Source organism: Macaca thibetana, chromosome 9 (genome assembly GCF_024542745.1).
Source record: "Macaca thibetana thibetana isolate TM-01 chromosome 9, ASM2454274v1, whole genome shotgun sequence".
NCBI lineage: Eukaryota > Metazoa > Chordata > Mammalia > Primates > Cercopithecidae > Macaca > Macaca thibetana.
In genome coordinates, this window is record NC_065586.1 from 90,181,152 (window position 1) to 90,202,366 (window position 21,215).

A 21,215-nucleotide genomic window follows, 5' to 3' on the forward strand; every position below is an offset into this window, starting at 1 on the left:
TGGGTTAAAGTCTTTATAGAAGAGGCTTCATGAACTTAAGCTGTGGCCCTGCTCCCCTTCTGTCCTGTCTGCCATGTGAGGGTGTAGGGTTCCTCCCCTCCAGAAGACACAGCAACAAGACGCCACCTCAGAAGCAGAGAGGCGCCCTCATCAGTCAACCAAACCTACCAGCACCCTGATCTTCAACTTCCAGCCTCCAAAACTGTGAGAAAATAAATTTCTGTTCTTTTTTTTCAGACAGTTTCGCTCTTGTTGCCCAGGCTGGAGTGCGATGGCGAGATCTCGACTCACTGCAACCTCCACCTCCCTGGTTCAAGCGATTCTCCTGCCTCAGCTTCCCAAGTAGCTGGGACTATAGGAACCCACCACCACGCCTGGCTGATTTTTGTATTTTTAGTAGAGATGTGGTTTCACCATGTTGGCCAGGCTAGTCCTAAACTCCTGACCTCAGGTGATCCACCCGCCTCGGCCTCCCAAAGTGCTGGGATTACAGGTGTGAGCCACCGAGCCTGGCCCTCTGTTGTTTATAAATTACCCGGTCTTAGGCATTTTTTATGGCACCATAAATGGACTGAGGGATTTTTTATACCATTTTCTCTCTTTCTCTGTATAACTGAAGTATTTCCTGTCTGTATGTAAAAAAAGGTAATTACTGGCTGGGCGCAGTAGCTCATGTCTGTAATCCCAGCACTGTAGGAGGCCAAGGTGGGCAGATTACCTGAGGTCAGGAGTTCGAGACCAGCCTGGCCAGCATGGTGAAATCCCATCTCTACAAAAATTACAAAAATTAGCCGAGCATGGTGGCGGGTGCCTGTAATCCCAGCTACTCGGGAAGCTGAGGCAGGAGAATCATTTGAACCCGGGAGGCGGAGGTTGCAGTGAGCCAAAATCGTGCCATTGCACTCCAGCCTGGGTGACAGAGCGAGACTTCGTCTCAAAAAAATAAAAAAAGTAACTATTATTTTTTCACCTTTCTGTACTTGTGAAAATTTTCTAAATCAACAGTTCAGGGAAAAGAAGATTCTTTTAGGAGGACTTTTTCCTCATCTGGGTGTGAGGTGGGTGCTGGAAGTACCCATCCAAGCTGCTTACAGGTCAGAAGGTAGTCTGCAAGGGCCAAAAAAAGAAACAGCTGCCCTTCTGGATGGCAGTGTTCCAAAGCACCTCTTTTCTTCCCTATCCTCACTGTTTTTTTCTCCTCTTCTTGCCCTAACAGGACCATTCAGAAAAAAAAAAAAAAGAGAGAGCAAGAAAGCAAGGAAACTTAATTTGGTTGACTTGTGTTTTATCTTCACATGAAGCACCTATAGCCATAGATTATTCATTGTTGAACCTGAGTGATGGGGGGCATATGGACATTCACTATACCATTCTACTCTCCTGTATGTGTGAAACTTTTCATGATTAAAAAAATGTTTTTCAAGTTGAATGACATAAGAAGAAAAAAAATGTTTTAAGTGATTAACAAAATCATAGCATGTTTTCTTTCAGAACAATTCAGGAATATGAAGCAAGACCAACCCAGATACCCAACTGGCACTTTACATTGTGTAATATATTACTTTATAAAACAGACTTCTCATAGTAAGTGGCTACCAGCTGAATTTTGTAGTTTTAGAATAAGGCAATGCTAAATATTACCTTCGACTCAACTCTGGTTTGAGTGCTCCAGAGCCTTCAGAAGGTGCTCCAGCGATCAGGTGGGCTGCAAATCTCTGCACTATGGGATGATAATGCCTCTGAAGGGGAAACAGGACAATCACATTTTGCACAGGTCAGTCCTTTACAAAAAAACACTAGCCACAGCAAAGATTTTCTTAAATAAAAGTACACCAAATTTTTTTTTCATCACCTATGTACAGTATATGTAATTCATTAGAAGCACATAGCCACAGAAATATTATCTTTGCTCATAGGATTAAAACACAAATCAAGTTACCAGTGAAGTAGTTTATCTTGCTTTTACAATATAAATAGAAAAATCAAAAAGCAATTCCTCTTTCCGAGTGAAAAAAGTTAATTTACAACAGGTTACCTGCCACTTCTATTTTCTACAAGTCTCACTCTAATGTTGTCCACACTGTAGGATCACTGTATAGGTGAAACCATCTTGAAACAGGGCTTACTAAAGTCTCCTAGGATAGGACTCAACAGAAATGCACCTGCTAACAAATCCTCTGAAGAGTGTTAGGGAAAGATTTCAATAAAGGGAAAGATTTCAGTAAATCTTCCACAACCTCACCCCACAGAACTGACAGTTTTCTGCTTCCTTAGAAAATGTACCTCAACAGCTTAAAAAATAGTAAGAGCAAAGTAAAATGTAGCATACTAACACAGGAATTCTAAAAAAAAGCAGCCCCAGAACAAAATATAATTAAGTACTCTGGCAATAACAACTATTTGAAGAAAAACTGGAAAACAATTGTTCACACACATCCCCAAAAAGAAAAAAACGAGGGCCACTCTTACCCGCAGAGCGTGTAGTTCCCACAGAGCAGTGTTCTGAGCATTGCAGTATTCAGGCTCATCCAGTTCAGGGAGGAAAACTCCACTTCCCTGAGATTCACTGTCAAGCAGCAGATCTGTTTTGGGGAAAGTCTGCAAAAATGTCACATAAAAAGAATTGGTTAAATTAACATTGTTAATGTAAAAGGTGTTACTGGTTTGTAGTTGTATTTGCATTTAAATTTATAGTTGTATAAGAAGAGCTTTAGCTCTTTAGGTGTAAAGTGTTTACACCTAGTTTTAATAAAAAACAATTTTAAGTTTATATCGTAAGAACAAAAGTTGCAAAAAAAATTTTATCTTTGTCTTTAAAATGTTATCTTGCAAAAGAAAACAATATTCTTTTCACCTTGCAATCCCACTTTTAGAAATCTGATAGAAATAATTACATCAGATAAATACAAAAAGATATTCACTATAGCATCATTTGTAATAGCAAAAAAAGAAATAACCTATATCAAGAGAAACAGAAAAACCAGACTGCCTACATTTGAATATCACTTCTACCACTGACTGGCACTGCTACTCAAGACAAGACACTTAACCTCTCCGGACCTCAGTTTTCCCACATGTAAAACAGGAAGAAGAATAGTAGCTACCTCAGAGTTATGAAAATTAAATTTTTGTAAGGCATAACAGTGGAAGGCACATAGTCAGAACTATGTGTTTGTTAAGCAAAGAACTAAATAAACCTTACATAGACATTAAAGAGATAAGAGTAGTGACATTATGTGTTTACCACGATTAAAATGCTAAGGTTAAAAAAGTGGTAGAATATATAGCATAATCCTCTTTCCATTAAAATACAAAGTTGTGTTGTTTCTATGTGTATGTGTTTATATATGAACTTTAAAAGACTGCTGGAAAAATACCCACCAAATGATAAATGGACACCCAGCTAATGACACTCTGAGAAGTGTCAATAGGTACAAAATGCTTTTTTTCAATTTCATATAATTCTTTTGTCACCTGATTTTGTTACAAGTGTGAATTACTTCTGTAATTGAAATAATATAAAAAGGGGGAAAGACATGCATCAAACAAAAAAAATCACTGCATTATAAGAACTTAGCTCTGTTCATCTGTGTCACTACTTACATGCATTAATATTCTGGTAGTTGCTAAAATGCCAATACTTGAATTTGGAAGAACATGAAGAGCAAGGGTACAAAGGCGTTTGATGAAGGCAAGAGCTCGCTGCTGAGAAACTTGCTTTCTGCGCTTAGTTAGCATGACATCAAGGCACTGGAGTACAATCTCAACACCTTCATTGGTAGCACCTAAAACAGCAGACATATCCCTCAGAGCTGTTCTCATTACTTTTCCATTATGCAACTGGACTGAACTTCAGATAAACCCAAGATAAACTTTTGTACCTGTCCCAAACCATTTCTCTAATCAATGAGGTAGTGCTATATTGCTAAGGAGATACAGCGGGCTATACTTACTGCATCTCCAGTCAATTCCAGAAGCTCTTTCTCCAAGTCTTACATAAGATTAAATACAGATGCATGGCACTGGCAAGTCAGCATTTTATGTACCTGTTCCTATTTCTCATTTGTCTACAATGACTGGTCATAACATATTCTTAAAACATAAATACATATAAAAGAAACATTATCTAAACATACATACCTGCATGTAATTTGAATAGTGTTTTGTAGAGGTGTGTGTAGAATTTCATTGGATCAATATTCAGAACATCACCTTTCAAATGACAATAAACACCAATTAGGTATGTTGTAGCATTCAAAGGTAAGGCAAACAAAACTTGAGATTAAGAAAATATCTTACCTTGTCCAGAAAGAATATGAAAAGCAGTCTGGACACAGTGAAGACTTTCTTGATAGCTTAGGTCCTTAAAAAAAAGGGGGGGGGTGAGGGGGGATGGAATATTAAGAATGATAATTACCATTTATATCTTTTAAAAAGGCCTTTAAGGCCAGGAGCAATGACTCATGACTGTAATCCCAGCAATTTGGGAGGCTGAGGCAAGCAGATCATTTGAGCCCAGGAGTTCCAGACCAGCTTGAGCAACATGGCAAAAACCCATCTCTACAAAAAATAGAAAAATCAGCCAGGTATGATGCCACACACCTGTAGTCCCAGCTACTCAAGAGGCTGAAGTGGGAGGATCACCTGAGCCCCGGGAGGTCGAGGCTGCAGTGAGTTGTGGCTGCACCACTGCACTCCAGCCTGGGCAACTGAGTGAGACCCTACCTCAAAAAAGAAGAAAAAGACCTGCAAAGGTTAGCTTTAAGATAACCTAATATGAGGCAGATTGACAGGGTGACTATAGTTTACAATAATCTATTATCTATTTCAAAATAGCTAGGAGGGAAGAATTTGAATGGTTGTCACATAAAGACACATATTTAAGGTGACTGATATCCCAAGTAAAATCTTTACAAACTATATTATACAAATATATTTAATTATCACATACACCCTGAAACCATGTACATCTATTATGCATCAGTTAAAAAACAAAGAAAACAGGTCAGGCAACCCTCCTGTTTAAAACTCTTCAATGTTTGAAAACGTTCTACATCTTGATTATGGTGGTAATCATATGATCATAGGCCTTTGTCAAAATTCATAAACTGTACATCTAAAAGGGGTGAGTTTTACTGTATACAAAATATATCTCAATAAACCTGACAAATTTTTAAAATAGTAATTACCATTTATATCTTTTAAAAAGTAATTTATTACTACTTACACCAGACTCGATGAGAGTATGAAGAACTACTAACAGATCATCAAAAAATTCCACATTTATAAGGTGAGCAAACCTGGAATCAAACAAAACTTAATCAATGAACTAAAAGCAGAAATAAAGCTGGTAGAAATTAAGCTTGACTCTAAAACTGTATTTTTAATATTCTTTATTTCAAAATGTTAGCTATGAAAGAGACGGCAATTATTGATACTCTTCATTAATTCAGATTGGCCTAGTCAACAATTCATGCACCATTGAACACTAAACTCAGTAGAAACATATAAGGCATTGAACAAACCAAAAATATTTCAAAAATCCTTCTGCACTGAGAAAGAAATTACCAGAAGCAAACAACTTCCTGAGGAAAAGTTTACTAGGTATCCAGCAGGATCAGCTCTAAGACAACAGGTGGTGGGAAGAGAGACGAGGAAAGATTCTGCTGCTTACAAGAATATGGACCTTATGACAGCTTTAAGGATAAAATGGAAAGAATACTGGATCCTTAATTACCTGCATGATCCTGGGTAACTCACTTCACTGTCCCAGGTCTCTATTTGTAGAAATAACTGAGACCACACAAGAGGGTAAAAAGGAATCATATGAACTGCTAAATTTGAGAGTTACTCCATATACTATATTAGACACTGAAGTAGGTTAAAGTCAGGATATCTCTTCAATATTAGTGAGGAGTCTTTGATCTATGTAAATCGTAGAAGAATAAAAGACCTTATGAGTGATATATTCCATGCGTATTAGTACAACTTTTTGGAGAAGCAATTTGGCAATTATTTATCAAAATTTAAAATGAGCATACCCTCTGATCTGGCAATACATGCACACATGTGCATGAAGATATACACATACACACACACACACACACACGTGCGCAAGTATTTCCAGTGCAAATAGGGGACTGACCAAATAAAGTACAATATATCTATAAAATGGAGTATTATAAATTTTTTTTTTTTTTTGAGATGGAGTATTGCTCTGTCGCCCAGGCTGGAGTGCAGTGGTGCCGTCTCGGCTCACTGTAAGCTCTGCCTCCTGGGTTCACGCCATTCTCCTGCCTCAGCCTCCCAAGTAGCTGGGACTACAGGCGCCCACCACCACGCCCAGCTAATTTTTTGTATTTTTTTAGTAGAGATAGGGTTTCACCGTGTTAGCCAGGATGGTCTCGATCTCCTGACCTTGTGATCCACCCGCCTCAGCCTAGTATTATAAATTTTTAAAAAATTAAGTGATATATACGTGATAAGGGAGAGGTACCAAAAGTAACTGTTTACAAAACCAAAAAAAAAAGCAAGTTACAGGACACTAAACATAGCATGATTCCATTTGCATGAAAGATGGCAGGCAGGCGGGGTGCGATGGCTCATGCCTGTAATCCCAGTACTTTGGGAGGCCAAGGCGGATGGATCACCTGAGGTCAGGAGTTCGAGACCAGCCAGGCCAACCTGAGGAAACCCCATCTTTACTAAAACTACAGAAATTAGCCAGGTGTGATGGCACATGCCTATAGTCTCAGCTACTTGGGAGGCTGAGGCAAGTGATTGCTTGAACCTGGGATGTGGAGGCTGTAGTCAGCTCAGATTACATCATTGAACTCCAGCCTGGGCAACAGAGCAAGACACTATCTCCAAAAAAAAAAAAAAAATGAGGCCGGGCGCGGTGGCTCAAGCCTGTAATCCCAGCACTTTGGGAGGCCGAGACGGGCGGATCACGAGGTCAGGAGATCGAGACCATCCTGGCTAACACGGTGAAACCCCGTCTCTACTAAAAAATACAAAAAAAAAAACTAGCCGGGCGCGGTGGCGGGCGCCTGTAGTCCCAGCTACCGGGAGGCTGAGGCAAGAGAATGGCGTGAACCCGGGAGGCGGAGCTTGCAGTGAGCTGAGATCCGGCCACTGCACTCCAGCCTGGGCGGCAGAGCGAGACTCCGTCTCAAAAAAAAAAAAAAAAAAAAAAAAAAGATGGCAGATGGCATGCAGACAGACTACATACATATATAGGGGGGGAGCTTGCAATTTTAAATTGTATATTCTTTTGCATTTTTAAATTTTAAATGTTTTAAATGAGCATATATTATTTTTTAAACTGTTTTAAATAAAGGAATTAGTCATTAAAAAACAAATAGCTGGGTCGAGCATGGTGGCTCACACCTATAATCCTAGCACTCTGTGAGGCCAAGGCTGGAGGATGACTCACTCAGGAGTTCAAGATCAGCCTGGGCAATATGGTGAGAGCTTGTCTCTATTTAAAAACAAAAACATCAGGTCCTACACAATGTAGGAATAATCCCTTCTCTGATTAGCCTCTTTGAAGATTTTCAACCACAAGGACCATATCACCATATAAGGAAATGCATACCATTGCCAAATAGCTCCAGTCATTAGAAAGTGATTTCTTATGATGAACAGAACTTGCCTTTTCTATATCTTCTAGCCATCAGTTCTATTTCCAACTCTATTCCTAAAGCTGTGCTGCCCAACAATGGTAGCCACTAGCCACATGTGGCTATTGGGCACTTAAAATGTAGCTAGTCCAAATTAAGACACAAGCATAAAATATGTGTTCGAAAACATGTGATGAAAAAACACCAAATATCCCATTAATGTTTAATATTGTGTTAAAATACTTTAGATAAATCCAGTAAAATATATAAAAATTAATTTCATGTGTTTTTTACCTTTTTAATGTGGCTAATAGAAAATTTTAAATTATATATGTAAGTTCACATCATATTTTTACCAAATAGCAATGTTCTACAGGATACCACCTCAAAAAATTGTGGAACGCTATCATGACAACCACAACCCTTACTCTAGCTCACATCCTGACAAGTCCATTAGTGCTGAGTGCATACACAGAAAGATCTATCTTAGCAGAAACAGATTACACAGAACTAGAGAAATGATGTACAGCCAGGTTAAAATAGACTTAAGAGTCATCGACATGATCCACTCAAACTATGACGATAGGCAATTGACTACACAGTGCAGAAAGAGTCAAGAACTGAGAGATTTAACCTTAGGAACACCTCGAATTTAATAGGCAGAAAGAAGGAGTTGGTAAAGGAGATATTAAAAATAAAAGGTTTGAGATGAGAAAATCAAAAAAGCTCACTGTTATGAATAGCTTCAAGGAAAGGATGGTGACAAACAGAAAGGAATGAGAACTGAGGATAACGGGCCATCACTAGGGAACCCTCTAAAATTCTTTGGTCTTTCCTGTTTAGAAAGAATCTAAAAGATTTCAACCTACACAGCCCTTACTTGGCAAGACCTTCTAGAACTGCTGGCAGGAGAGGTGACCTCTGGGCCTTCTTCAATATTCTGAAGTAGGTTACAAACACAATATTCAGAGTCTCTGTGTGCTGGCAGAGGAGACAGACAAAATGACTTTAGGATACCCTGGTATGGTTTCTACTGAGCGAGCATAACTACGACTTCAACAGGTTAAACTTCTTTTTCCCTACCCATGCCTCCCCACAACGCAATCTTTGAAATTTTTAACAAAACAGAACGAAGACATACATTCTGTGACTTCATAAAACTAGCACTGATCACATCATAGTTTTCCACACACCACAAAAGTCACACATCTAAGCCTCATGAAAGAAACCAAAATTACACAGCTACAAGCTGAAACAATTAATTTCTAGTTTAAACAACTTAACATTAAAAGCATAACAGAATATGAAACTGCCTACCAGTTTAAGTTTTTTCTCAGCACTCTCTGAAGCTTCTGCCTCTCGAAGCTCTCGCTCTAGTTTCTCTTCTGCTTTCTTCCACTGAAAATAGATTGAAAAAAAAAAATCTAAGAGTATATACCATAGAGTGAAAAAAGCAGAGGCAGAATACGTAAATGTCATAAAACACATACAGTAATACCACATATTGTCTATGAATGCAAATATAAACAAAAGTAGAGAAACATGGACTGGAAGTATACACAAACCAAATTAAAGATGGTGTCTCCTGGGAGGAAAGCAGAAGAATGAAATTGGAGACAGAAAAGAAATTCCTACTCTCTAACGTACGGTTTCTCTCTTTTCCAGGAAAAAAACTAAAGTAAATCTATTAATATTTGCTCACTCTAAATAGTAGATATCTGGGATATGCTATCATTTTCTGTAATTAAAGTTCTTCAAATGAAAGGAAAGAACATGTTGAGCCCAAAATAGTTAAATCACCTATAACTTGGAAGCCAGTCACCAACAATACTTCCCTAACATATTTACATACAATGCATCAAACCAGATACTATAAAGAAATTCAATAAAATATCCTTTTTCTTCTACTTCCTAATGCTGTAAGAGCAGTAAATGATAATTTCTAAGCTGCCTGAGGCACAGGGAACTGAGAAATTGTTTCCTTCTCTCATGAGAAGTTGTTAAAGAGCTGCCATGTTCTTACTGGTCTTTGTTTCCCCACCACATCTATAAACATGCTCTTCCTAACAGAGCTATCCAACCTGCATTAGGATAGTATGATATAAATAGTTAAAATATTTATCTTCTTTTGTTCACAATTATTAAGTCTATTTTGATACTTCCATCATGTTTTCAAACTTAGACCCATTCAAACATGAATATCCCGAGATTACTTTTGTTTTTAAAAGCAACTTGATCACTCTAATAAACTGTTTAGAAATGTTCTGAGCTGTGATAACAGTAATAGTGATGATGGTGGTGGTAGTAAAAACTAATGTTTATAAAGCCTGCCAAGTGTTTTATAAGCATCATCTCATTTAAACTGCACGATTACCTGCAAGGTAGGTACTATTAGCCCCATTTCTCAAAAAAAAAAAAAAAAAAAAAGTTTCCAAACTTTCAGTAAATAAACAAGGGGCTGAAATTTCAACCCAAGTTTAAAATACAAACCAATAAAGAAACAAGATTCAATTAACAGAAACTCACTTTGCTGCCAACTTCATGTGAATGCATCTTTTCTGTTAAGTAAGGAATCTGTGTATCACAACTCTAAATTGATCTAAAAAGCCAAAGGATAAAAGCCAGCATGGCAAAAATATCTTTTCATCTATTGCTCTCCTTGTCAATCATTATCAGTTAAAATTGATTTAAGAAAACATTTTTTTGCAGTAACTGGGAAAGATAAAATTCTCTGAATGATATATTTCAAAACTTGTATATTTATGATTTAACTGATTTTTACCTGTGACTATAAGTTTAAGATCAAATAAACAGAAAAATTTAAATGAAACAAAAGGGGAAATAAGTCAAACCTTTCTCTGCATTCTTGATAGAGATTTTCTCTTTTCTTTGAAAGTCATAAATTTTTTTGGTTTATTAATGTCTTCTGTATCTTTTTTCACTTCTACTTCCTTGATTCTTAGGCATAAAAATGTTTTTAACATCTAATATTGAAAAAAAACACAAATATACAGCTTAATATTTATATTGCCCTCAAAAACTTTACACAGAAAAGTACTTGACAGTGTTATTTCCCTCATTCAAGAAAAAAAACCTTCAAGCATCTTTTATAACATTTTACACCAAGTTCTTTTATCTGTATGCTATATTCAATAACTTGTGTCTACGGAAGGACAGGAGCAAATACACAAAAAGGACACTAGCAAATACTAGCTAAATATACAAAACTTTCTTTGCAGTTTAATGAGTATGAGGAAGAGAGAACACATGCCAACAGGATGACAAAGAGAAAATAGGCCAGAAAAAGGTTTGGACCACTATGGGAGAAGAAGATACACAAACTGCTGGGCTCTATCCCCAGAGTTTCTGATTCAGTAGGTCTGAGTTGAGCCCCAGAATTTGCATTCTAATTCCCAGCTGATGCTGGTTCGCGGACGAAAATAAAAATTATTGCTTTATGCCACTCAAAAATTCAGAAACTAATTTAGAAACTGGTGTTTTTGTGTGATACAGCAAACTTCTCATACTCAAACACTAAGAACAAAAGGGGTTTAAAACGCTACACTTTCTCTGGATGAAATCACCCTACCGACCTCCTGCAGGCACAGAAGCATTCCTGGAAAAAACCTTGAGAAATACAGGTTTGTATTATTTTGATGTTCCAATATGCACATCTGGAAGAAAGCTGAGTTTTTGAGATTAGAGGACTAAAAGCACAGAACGAAACAAGGAATAACTAAAGGCATAAAGAGTGAACCTGAAGTCATTCTAGGTATCAGAAAGATCAACTCTGAATATTCTGTAGGTACTGTATGTGCTCAAAATATCACCTACCAAGGAAAAGTAACTCCAAGTCAAAGGATGTGGTTTTTATTCTAGCATCACGAAAGTTAAAGAGTTCTCCTATGGCTGAGTTTCATGTTCAAGCCTTATCTGATTGCTCTACAGTTCTGACTAAAGATGCTAAATATGTTCTGTTACTTTCATTCAATGTTTATAATTTTAGCAATTCAACTGAAATCAGTTTTAAGAAAATAAAAAGGGATCTGATGCCAAAGGAAAACTGTGAAATCCAGAAATAAAATGGTAGAACAGCTTAACACCCAAAACTGTATTACTAAAAACAAATTAAAATATCTAAGACCCCAATGAAGAAAACTATAAAATTTCACTTAAGAACATAAAAGTCTTAAACAAATGGCAAGATACAATATTCTTGAACAGAAAAAAATCAATTCTGTAAATATTTTAATTCATCCAGACTAATCAATACATTGAATCAATTCTCATCAGATTCTCTTTGTGGGCTATTTTGAGGGAAGGAAGTGAAAAATGGATTTTAAATTGCCTGGAGTAATATACTGAAATAAATAAGAATATTTTGGAGAAAAAAGAATAGTCATGTCTTTTATCAATCATACCCTTTCTGATTAGTATTACGGTACCAGGTACCCAAATATACTATAGATATAACACAATAATTAAGCAGCATTTTATATCAGCAGAAAAAAATGGTGATAAAATAACTGGCTGTCAAATTATTTCAAATACATACATATTTAATATACATTAAACTATAAAATACATATTCATTACATACATTAAACACAGATATTAAATCTGTACTCATACCACACATATAAAGATGTCAAATGGCTTAAATATTTAAATATAAAAATTAAAATTAAAAATCTTAGAGAGACTCCGTAAATTGGGATTGAGGAGACTACGTGCATAACAAAAAATATATCTCCATATATAAGGCTCAATACAGAAGTAAAAGGCAGAGTAAAAAAGAGAAAAATCTGCAACATATGTAACAAAGAGTTAATATTCTTATTATGTAATACAAGCTCCACAGACAGTTTTGTTTCTTTTGTTACTATTTTATTCCCAGGACCTAAAAAAAGTGCCTGGCACATAGCAGATATTTATTAAAATGAGTATGTACTAAAAACTCATCACAAGTCACTAAGACAATTTAAGAGAAAAATTGACGAATAATAAGCAGTCTGGTAGGTGAAAAGTTTATATATATATAAACTACCAGACTACCAAAGATTAAATAGTAACATTCTGAGCAGGTAGGAGGGAAATGACACTCCTAGCAGGAACACAGTGATTAAACGTTTTTGAACAACAGTTTGAGTTTGTAAACGTGATTACTGTTAGATCCAGCATCTACATTTTATAAGTTTAATTCACAAAATACTAACACAATATTAAAAAATAGTAAGGTCAAAATGTTCTCAACACTGACTGTGGCAGCAAAAATCTAGAAAAAACTCAGCTGTTCATCAATTAGGGCACACAATGGAATACTCTGGTAGGCACTAGAAAGAATGGGATAACCCTATATGTAAGTTCACAATATAGAAAATGAAAACTGTTCTGGAACAGTTTTCGAAGTACAAGCCGATTTTTTATTTTAAAATATAAGCAAGTATATATGACTATATCTGCATAGAAAAACACCTAGAAGGATAAATACCAAACTGTTAATAGTATCAAACATTTCAGGAGTTAACATGTTAAACACTTAAAGAGCTTGAATACTTTTTACTTCATACGCTTATAAGGAATAAATTCCTCATAACAACTGAAAGTCAACTTTGTAATTTAAAAACAAAATGCAAAGTAAAAAAAGAAAGGCTCACCTCTGGCCTAACTTCATAATTTCTGCCCTTCACAAAACCAGAAATCACTTTAATTACACCAAGAGAAGCTTGGCCTAATTTATCTTGCTTAAAGAGTTTCTTTACAGCTTCACAACACATTTCAGATATCTGAAAAATAAAATGTCACACTTAACCAGCGTTTCTCAACCTTAGCACTACTGACGTTTTGGGTAACAGAAATCTTTGTTGTAGGGGGACTGTCCTAGGATGTTTAATAGCCCCCGTGGACTTTCTCCACTAGATGCCAGTAGTTAAGACTCTATCTTCACCACAGTCATCACAACCAAAAATGTATGCAGACATTACCTAATGTTCCCTGGGGGACAAAACTGCTTCCTGTTGTGAACCACTAAACTTATGTTCAGATAAATTTCTTCAGAGAGAGTGTTTAATAAATTGATATTATTTTAGCAATAAATAACTTCAGAAGAATTTTGTAGGGGGAGAAAAATCACATGGTGCGTAATTTTCTTTTTTTTTTTTTTTTTTTGAAACAGAGTCTCGCTCTATTGCCCAGGTTGGAGTGCGGTGGTGCGATCTCAGCTCACCGCAAGCTCTGTCTCCCGGGTTCACACCATTCTCCTGCCCCAGCCTCCCAAGTAGCTGGGACTACAGGCACACACCACCATGCCCTGCTAATTTTTCGTATTTTTAGTAGAGACGGGGTTTTACCGTGTTAGACGGTATGGTCTCGATCTCCTGACCTCGTGATCTGCCTGCCTCGGCCTCCCAAAGTGCTGGGATTACAGGCGTGAGCCAACGCACCCGGCCCACATAGTATATAATTTTCTAAGGAGGACAGCAATAACCATTTATAGCAACTCACCGATTTTGACACGTCATTCATGAGAGGGACAATCAATACGATAATGTTGTTGTGAAAGTTAAAATGGGGTAGTGCCACCAACAGCTCACACAAGCTCTTCACAGCAACTTCTGCCAGTCCTTTGTATGCCTTTAAGGAAACTACATTACTTTTCTTCAGCTTCCTCTGCTTCCAATCTAATCAAAAGATAACTGTAGTTACTTTACTCATTGGTCAAAAGTTAAACTGGCTTTCTTTTACAAACAATGTACATTTTAACACACATAAACACACACACATCCATACCCCTTAAAAAAAGACTTCATACGCCAGGCATGATGACTCACACCTGTAATCCCAGCACTTTGGGAGGCCAAGGCGCGCAGATGACGAGGTCAGGAGATTGAGACCATCTTGACCAACAGGGTGAAACCCCATCACTACTAAAATCCAAAATAAAAAAATTAGCCAGGCATGGTGGGTGGCACGTGCCTGTAGTCCCAGCTATTCAGGAGGCTGAGGCAAGGGAATCACTTGAACCTGGGAGGCAGAGATTGCAGTGAGCTGAGATTGCACCACCGCACTCCAGCCTGGCAACAGAGCAAGACACCATCTCAAAAAAAAAAAAAAAAAAAAAAAAAAAGACTTCATAATGGCTTGATCAGCTTAGGAAAGGTCCAATATGGAGGCTACTAATTGCCACATATAGGATGCAACTGAGCATTTGAAATGCAGCTAGTCCAAATTAAGATATACTCTAATTATAAAATACAAACCAGATTTGAACTTAGTACTAAAAAAAACTGAGAATGTAAGACACTAATTTTTAAAACTGATTACATGTTGAAATGATAATCTGAATATATATAATGTTCTGTTAAAATTAATGTCATTGCTTTTTAGTGTGTATTTTTTTAAATGACATATGTGGCTCATGTTATAGTTCTATCAGACAGAGATGGTTACACAAAGCTCCCAGCTTTCCAAACAGTTCAGAAATTCAGAAACAAAAGAAAAACTCCCAGGCCCTCTCACTGGAAAAACAAATGCTAATAGGGTGCCAGCTGGAACACCAGAACATAGAAGCAATATCCATACCACCCACCCCCACCCCACTATACTCTACTACCTTTATGCCCTTATTAGGCCAACAGGATTCAGTGGTCCTGTTCCAGCTGATAGCAATGGGTGATCCTTACTAAATAAGCTGGGTAAATGAGCCAATTAGGCCAAATGAAAGCACCTGGCCTAGGCAACCAACTATCTTCCCTATTCCTACCCCTATTTTTTCTATGTCCTTCCTTTTCTGAAGAAAAAGAGTTTAAGAGTTTATTTGGGATGCCAAATAATTGACTCATAAACCCATTTTCAAGGCATGCAAATATCCATTTCTAGTTATCCATTTATTTATTCATTTCTTTTGAGACAGGGTCTCACTCTATCGCCCAGACTACAAGGCAGTGGCATAATCATAGCTCACTGTAAGCTCAAACTTCTGGACTCAAGTCATCCTCTCAGCTCAGATCTCCAGTAGCTGGGGCTCTATAGGCCTGGGCCATCATGCCTAATTTTTTTTTTTTTTTTTTTAGAGACAGGAGTCTCACTACATTCCTCAGGCTTGTCTCAAACCCCTGGCGTGGAGCAATACTCCTGGCTTGGAGCAATCCTCTTGCCTCGGTCTTCAAAAGCACTGGGGTTACAGGTGTGACCCACCACACCTGGCCTCTAGTTATCGTTCTTCCCTGACTACCATGCCTCCAAATAGAAAACAGCAGAATAAATCCCAACTGTTCATAACAATATATTTTGTTAAAAGCATTGTCAACAAAAATACAACTGCTTACTAAAAACTGCAGCAATAATACTAATAGTTGATAAAATATAGTATATAGCACATGCTAGGCACTGTTTTAAGAACCTCATATCTACAAACTCAGTTACTTCTTACAATAATCCTGGAAGGTGAGTGCTATAATTATTTCCATTTTATAGACAAAAACTGAGACACAGAAAGACTATGTAATTTTCCCATCACATAGGTAGTAAGTGGTGGAGCCAGGCTTTGACCCCTGGAAGTCTGACTCTAGACTCTGTTCCTGATCATACCTGCCTCTCACTACACAACACAGAACACTGTACAGAATTCACCTTCATGATCAAGGCTATGTACGCTACATACTTTTAAGATACATTTAATATACCTTTAACCATTTGTTCCAGATTTTCCAAATAAAATTTGTACTGGCTAACCAGGCCTTCTTCAAATTCTCTTAACTTCTGTGTTTCTTTTCGGGTCTGAAAAGACCAAAAAGGTCAATCATTTTTTAAAATCAGAATATTAAAACCCCAAAATTAGTATAAAATATGGTTGTCTAGTATACACCCAGTACTATTAAAAAAAAAATGCAGCAGTCGCTTAGGCCGGGTGCGGCAGCTCATGCCTGTAATCTCAGCACTTTGTGAGGCAGAGGCAGGTGGATCACCTTAGGTCAGGAGTTTGAGACAAGCCTGGCCAACGTGGAAAAACCCCGTCTCTACTACAAACACAAAAATTAGCTGGGCCTGGTGGCGCATGCCTGTGATCCCAGCTACTCAGGAGGCTGAGGCAGGAGAATCGCTTGAACCGGGAAGGCAGAGGTTGCAGTGAGCCAAGATCACGCCACTGCACTCCAGTTTGGGCGACGGAGTAAAACTCTGTCTCAAAAAAAAAGAGTCTATCTCTCCAAAACGTTCAGTTATTTTAGATAGTAATTATATCTAGCAATCTAGCATTACCTTAGTAGATTTTTCTGCTTCTGTGAGGGGCCGGATTTTATATGAAGGAGTAATATCTTTAAATAACTCCATCAGAGAAACAATTACTAGCTTTCGAACAGTAACAGCCACATCAGGATCTTGTTCCATCAGCATAGAACGTAATTCTTTCAATTTTTTAATCTGTTAAAGAAATAGCTTATAAAGCTGGAGAAATCATGGCAAAACAATTATGAACAAAAAACAGCCCCACATCCGGCAAAATAAGCGGAATTCACACAATGACTCCAAGTCTAGTCAAGCCTCACCAAACTCCAGACACTGCTCACTTTACCAAGAGATAAGTTGATAAAGTTACAAGGTAATTGTATTAGTCCATTCTTGTGTTGCTAGAAAGAAATGCCTGAGGCTGGGTAATTTACAAAGAAAAGAGGTTTATTATGGCTCATAGTTCTGCAGGCTATAGAGGAAGCTTGGTGCCAGCCTCTACTCCTAGTGAGGCCTCAGGAAACTTACGAACAAGGTAGAAGGCAAACCGGGAGCCAGCATGTCACAGGAAAGATAGGGGAGGTGCTAGGCTCTTTTAAACAACCAGCTCTCACATGAACTACCAGAGTAAGAAGTCACTTGTTACCACAAGGATGGCACCAAGCCATTCATGAGGGATCCACCCCTATGATCTAAACACCTCTCACCAGGCCCACTTCCAACATCAGAGATCACATTTCAACATAAGATTTGGAGGGGACACACATCCAAACTATATCAGTAATCATATTTTTGTTATATAGTTAGAAAAATATAGACCTTAAAAAACTAGTTTAAATTTATTATTTAGCTATTTTGGGAAATTCTTTTTAGCTGGATTTTCCTAAAGTACATGTCTCCTATTTTTCTAAAAACACTTTTCAAAATATACTAAAATGTTATATACATTAACCAAATATATCAATCATACACATGAATTAATCAGGAATTACATATAATATAGCCACATTAACTTTAGCTTCAAAGATAATTTCTATGGCATAATGCAAAAGGTGGTTTTGATTGCTTTGATAAACTACTATTGCCTGTGAGCATAGGTTCCTGAGTAGAAGATCTGGGTTCCAATTCAGTGGCTGTTAAAATCTGGAACAAATCACTTGGGTTTTTTAATGTTCAATTTTCTAGCTGTAAAATTAGATCAATCTCTTATGCCTATGGTTTTGTAATGATTGAGAGAATACAAATAAGAAATATTCCAAATCTCTCTTCCCTAATTCTGCTCTAGATCTTCCCCTCACTTTATTAGAAAAGGACAAACACTACTCTAAAGCATTCCCACATGAAATTTGTTTCCACAAATGTAAATCATTTGATACACAAATACTTGTTATAATAGTATGCCGGGGACACCAACGTAACAATAATAATAGTATCATTTTATATGACTTCATGTATATTTCATCATATAACCCTCACCACAAAGTTTTGAAAAAGATACTGTCCTTTTTTAGAGATGAAAGAGTCTTGGATAAATAACTTACCCAAAGTCTCACAGATAGTACTTATCAGGGCCAAGATTAAACCTCAGATTTCTCTAGTTCATGTGTTATAACCATCACTAACTCACCACTATACACATGGCACAATAACACTTTTAACTTTGGCTCTAGTTCACTTAAAATATTTTCAACTTACAAACATTCCTGAACTAATTCCATACACTTCCCTGTAGCGCGCTCGTTTTTAAAAACTCCACAGGTTAGTCAAGCAAATTTGCAAACAGGTTCCTCCTCCCTAATACAATTTTATAGACTTAAATATTTTTAGAGTTATAACATGTCCAATATTTTCATATAAGAAAATGAAGAGAATAAGATTCAGATAATTTAAGTAACTTTTCTAGGATTACAAAAGAAATTAAGTCCAGACATAGCATTAAGCTAAGATTCTGTCGACTCTCTTACTCTAACCCAGCTACTATGTTTAGTTAATGCTTTTCGTTTTAGTGTATGCTTACAGGTAACAAGGGAATCTTAAAATATTAGGCATTTACACCATACCTAATATAAAAAGCCTAAAGAAATTAATGCCACCTACATTACTTTCTGGATCTGATAATATGGCAGATGCCAAGGCTGCAATATGCATCTTCTTCTCCTGTAATTTCTTCTTTCTCTCAATCAAATGTTCTTCTATGGTCAGCTCTTGAATAGGATCTTCAGTGATCTCTAAAACAGATTAGATGTTCCCTTACATATTCCTCTACTTACAAGTGTCCAAGAATCTTAATATTTTATAGTAATAATAATAATGATGATAGCTAAGAATTTTGCCTTTATTACTACACATCATCTCCTCAACAATACAGGTACTATCATTAGCCCCCTTTTATAGATGAGAAAACTGAAGCAAAGGAAGAGAAAATAACTTGGCTAAGCTCATAAACCAAAGGGAAACAGGATTCAAACTCAGGCAGTCTGATTCTAGAGCTTTTTTTTTTTTTTTTTTTTTTTTTTTTTTTTTTTACAGACAGGGTCTCACTTGTTACCTAGGCTGGAATACAGTGGCACTATCACAGCTCACTGCAGCCTCCACCTCCCAGGCTCAAATAATCCTCCCACCTCAGCCTCCCCAGTAGCTGAGACCATAGCTGTGAGCCACTATATCCAGCTGATTTGGGTATTTTTTGTGGAGATGGGGTTTCACCATGTGGCCCAGACTGGTCTCGAACTCCTGGGCTCAGGTGATCCTCCTGCCTCAGCCTCCCAAAGGGCTGGGATTACAGGCATGAGCCAGTGCAACCAGCTTAGATCTCATATTCTTAGCTTCTATGCTAATAAGCCCAAAATAATTCTTATTAATTAATGAATAGAATAATCTGATTTAGTCTCTTTTTAAGTACAGAATATTCTTCTTTGTTTTCAACACTATATATTACTTTACACAAACTAATACTTCGTAGTTTTGGGCTACAGAAAAACATGCCTGCCTTAAGAAATTCATAGGGGGCCGGGCGCGGTGGCTCACGCCTGTAATCCCAGCGCTTTGGGAGGCCGAGGCGGGCGGATCACAAGGTCAGGAGATCGAGACCACGGTGAAACCCCGTCTCTACTAAAAATACAAAAAATTAGCCGGGCGCGGTTGTGGGCGCCTGTAGTCCCAGCTACTCGGGAGGCTGAGGCAGGAGAATGGCGTGAACCCGGGAGGCGGAGCTTGCAGTGAGCCGAGATCGCGCCACTGCACTCCAGCCCGGGCGACAGAGCGAGACTCCGTCTCAAAAAAAAAAAAAAAAAAGAAATTCATAGGGAACTAGATTTAATCAACACTAGCATAATCTGTAATGGTTTTATGATGGGTGACTGCAAACAGTTAAACAGTTGACCTGTAATTCATTTTTGCTATTAATGAGGTCTGCTAAGCAAAAGTAAAATTTAACTAGATTGTTCTGTCACAAATTCCAAACTAATATAATTTCAAACAATAAAATGCATTATTTCAGTTCAATTTTGATTAAACTGTCCTAGATAACAGAAACTGACATTCAATTATATGAAACATACACAAGCATAATTGCGCTAAAAACAAACCAAAATGACTTCACACTACATAATCGCTTTTGTAATTTAAGGCTAAAAAGTTAACAGTTATTTGTAAGTTAGTCTTTCTCTTACAATTAAAAGGAATTCAGAACAGTAATAATTAACAAGACACACTTCATGTATGCCTAGATACCACAAATATGATTGTGTAAAATTTTCCATAATTAAAAAAACAAAGAATCTATTCATAATTCCACAAGATGAAGCTTTCAAATGTGGAAAAATATTCAAAATGACCTTGAAATGAGCAGTACTCCAAAATGTACCTTCCAGATTTTATCTAAAATTAACTCACATTTACTATTAAGCAAAAAAAACTACTTCTCAATTCACAATTTAGTAACTGTAAAGACATATTACCTTCCTCAAGTTCCCTCTCTTCTTCTTGATCCTCTTCATCTTTGTTACTATCAGTAACTATATGGAAAACATGTGTATTAAAACTGTGATATATACTTAAGTGGTAAAACTAAAGAAATGCTAGGAGGTGATTACGATAAAACTCAGGATAGCAATTACTTTTATGGGAAGAGAGCAATTAGTGATTGAGGTGAGCCCAAGGGAGGTTTCTAGAAGCTAGTAGTAATTTTTTTTCTTGTCTGGATGGTAGTTTTATAGGTATGCACTTTGTTATAAACCACGTAATTTCACATCTTTGATATCTGAACTTTTCTGTTTTATTTCACATATGAAAGATACATTAAAAAAGAAAGCTAACCAAGAACAGTTAATATGCTCTAGTTTCAGAAACAACAAAATTTAGTGAAAA

The 21,215-nt window shown here is 37.0% G+C and overlaps 1 protein-coding gene across 4 annotated transcripts in view; it reads right to left on the bottom strand.

The window, feature by feature from the left end:
* Positions 1-21,215, bottom strand: part of NOC3L (NOC3 like DNA replication regulator) — a 113,742-nt gene that overhangs the window by 21,253 nt on the left and 71,274 nt on the right. For all 4 annotated transcript variants that reach the window (XR_007728566.1, XR_007728565.1, XM_050802783.1 and 1 more), the window contains 15 exons: positions 20,807-20,863; positions 18,945-19,075; positions 16,881-17,042; positions 16,307-16,400; positions 14,127-14,302; positions 13,280-13,408; positions 10,475-10,606; positions 8,940-9,020; positions 8,503-8,603; positions 5,228-5,300; positions 4,300-4,363; positions 4,141-4,212; positions 3,604-3,785; positions 2,470-2,598; positions 1,642-1,739 (listed from right to left, as the gene is read on the bottom strand). Coding sequence is in view for 2 of the 4 variants with exons in the window: in XM_050802783.1 (XP_050658740.1) it covers positions 1,642-1,739; positions 2,470-2,598; positions 3,604-3,785; positions 4,141-4,212; positions 4,300-4,363; positions 5,228-5,300; positions 8,503-8,603; positions 8,940-9,020; positions 10,475-10,606; positions 13,280-13,408; positions 14,127-14,302; positions 16,307-16,400; positions 16,881-17,042; positions 18,945-19,075; positions 20,807-20,863 (1,681 nt within the window). In the remaining 2 variants the exon portion in view is untranslated. The remainder of the gene's footprint in view (positions 1-1,641; positions 1,740-2,469; positions 2,599-3,603; positions 3,786-4,140; positions 4,213-4,299; positions 4,364-5,227; positions 5,301-8,502; positions 8,604-8,939; positions 9,021-10,474; positions 10,607-13,279; positions 13,409-14,126; positions 14,303-16,306; positions 16,401-16,880; positions 17,043-18,944; positions 19,076-20,806; positions 20,864-21,215) is intronic.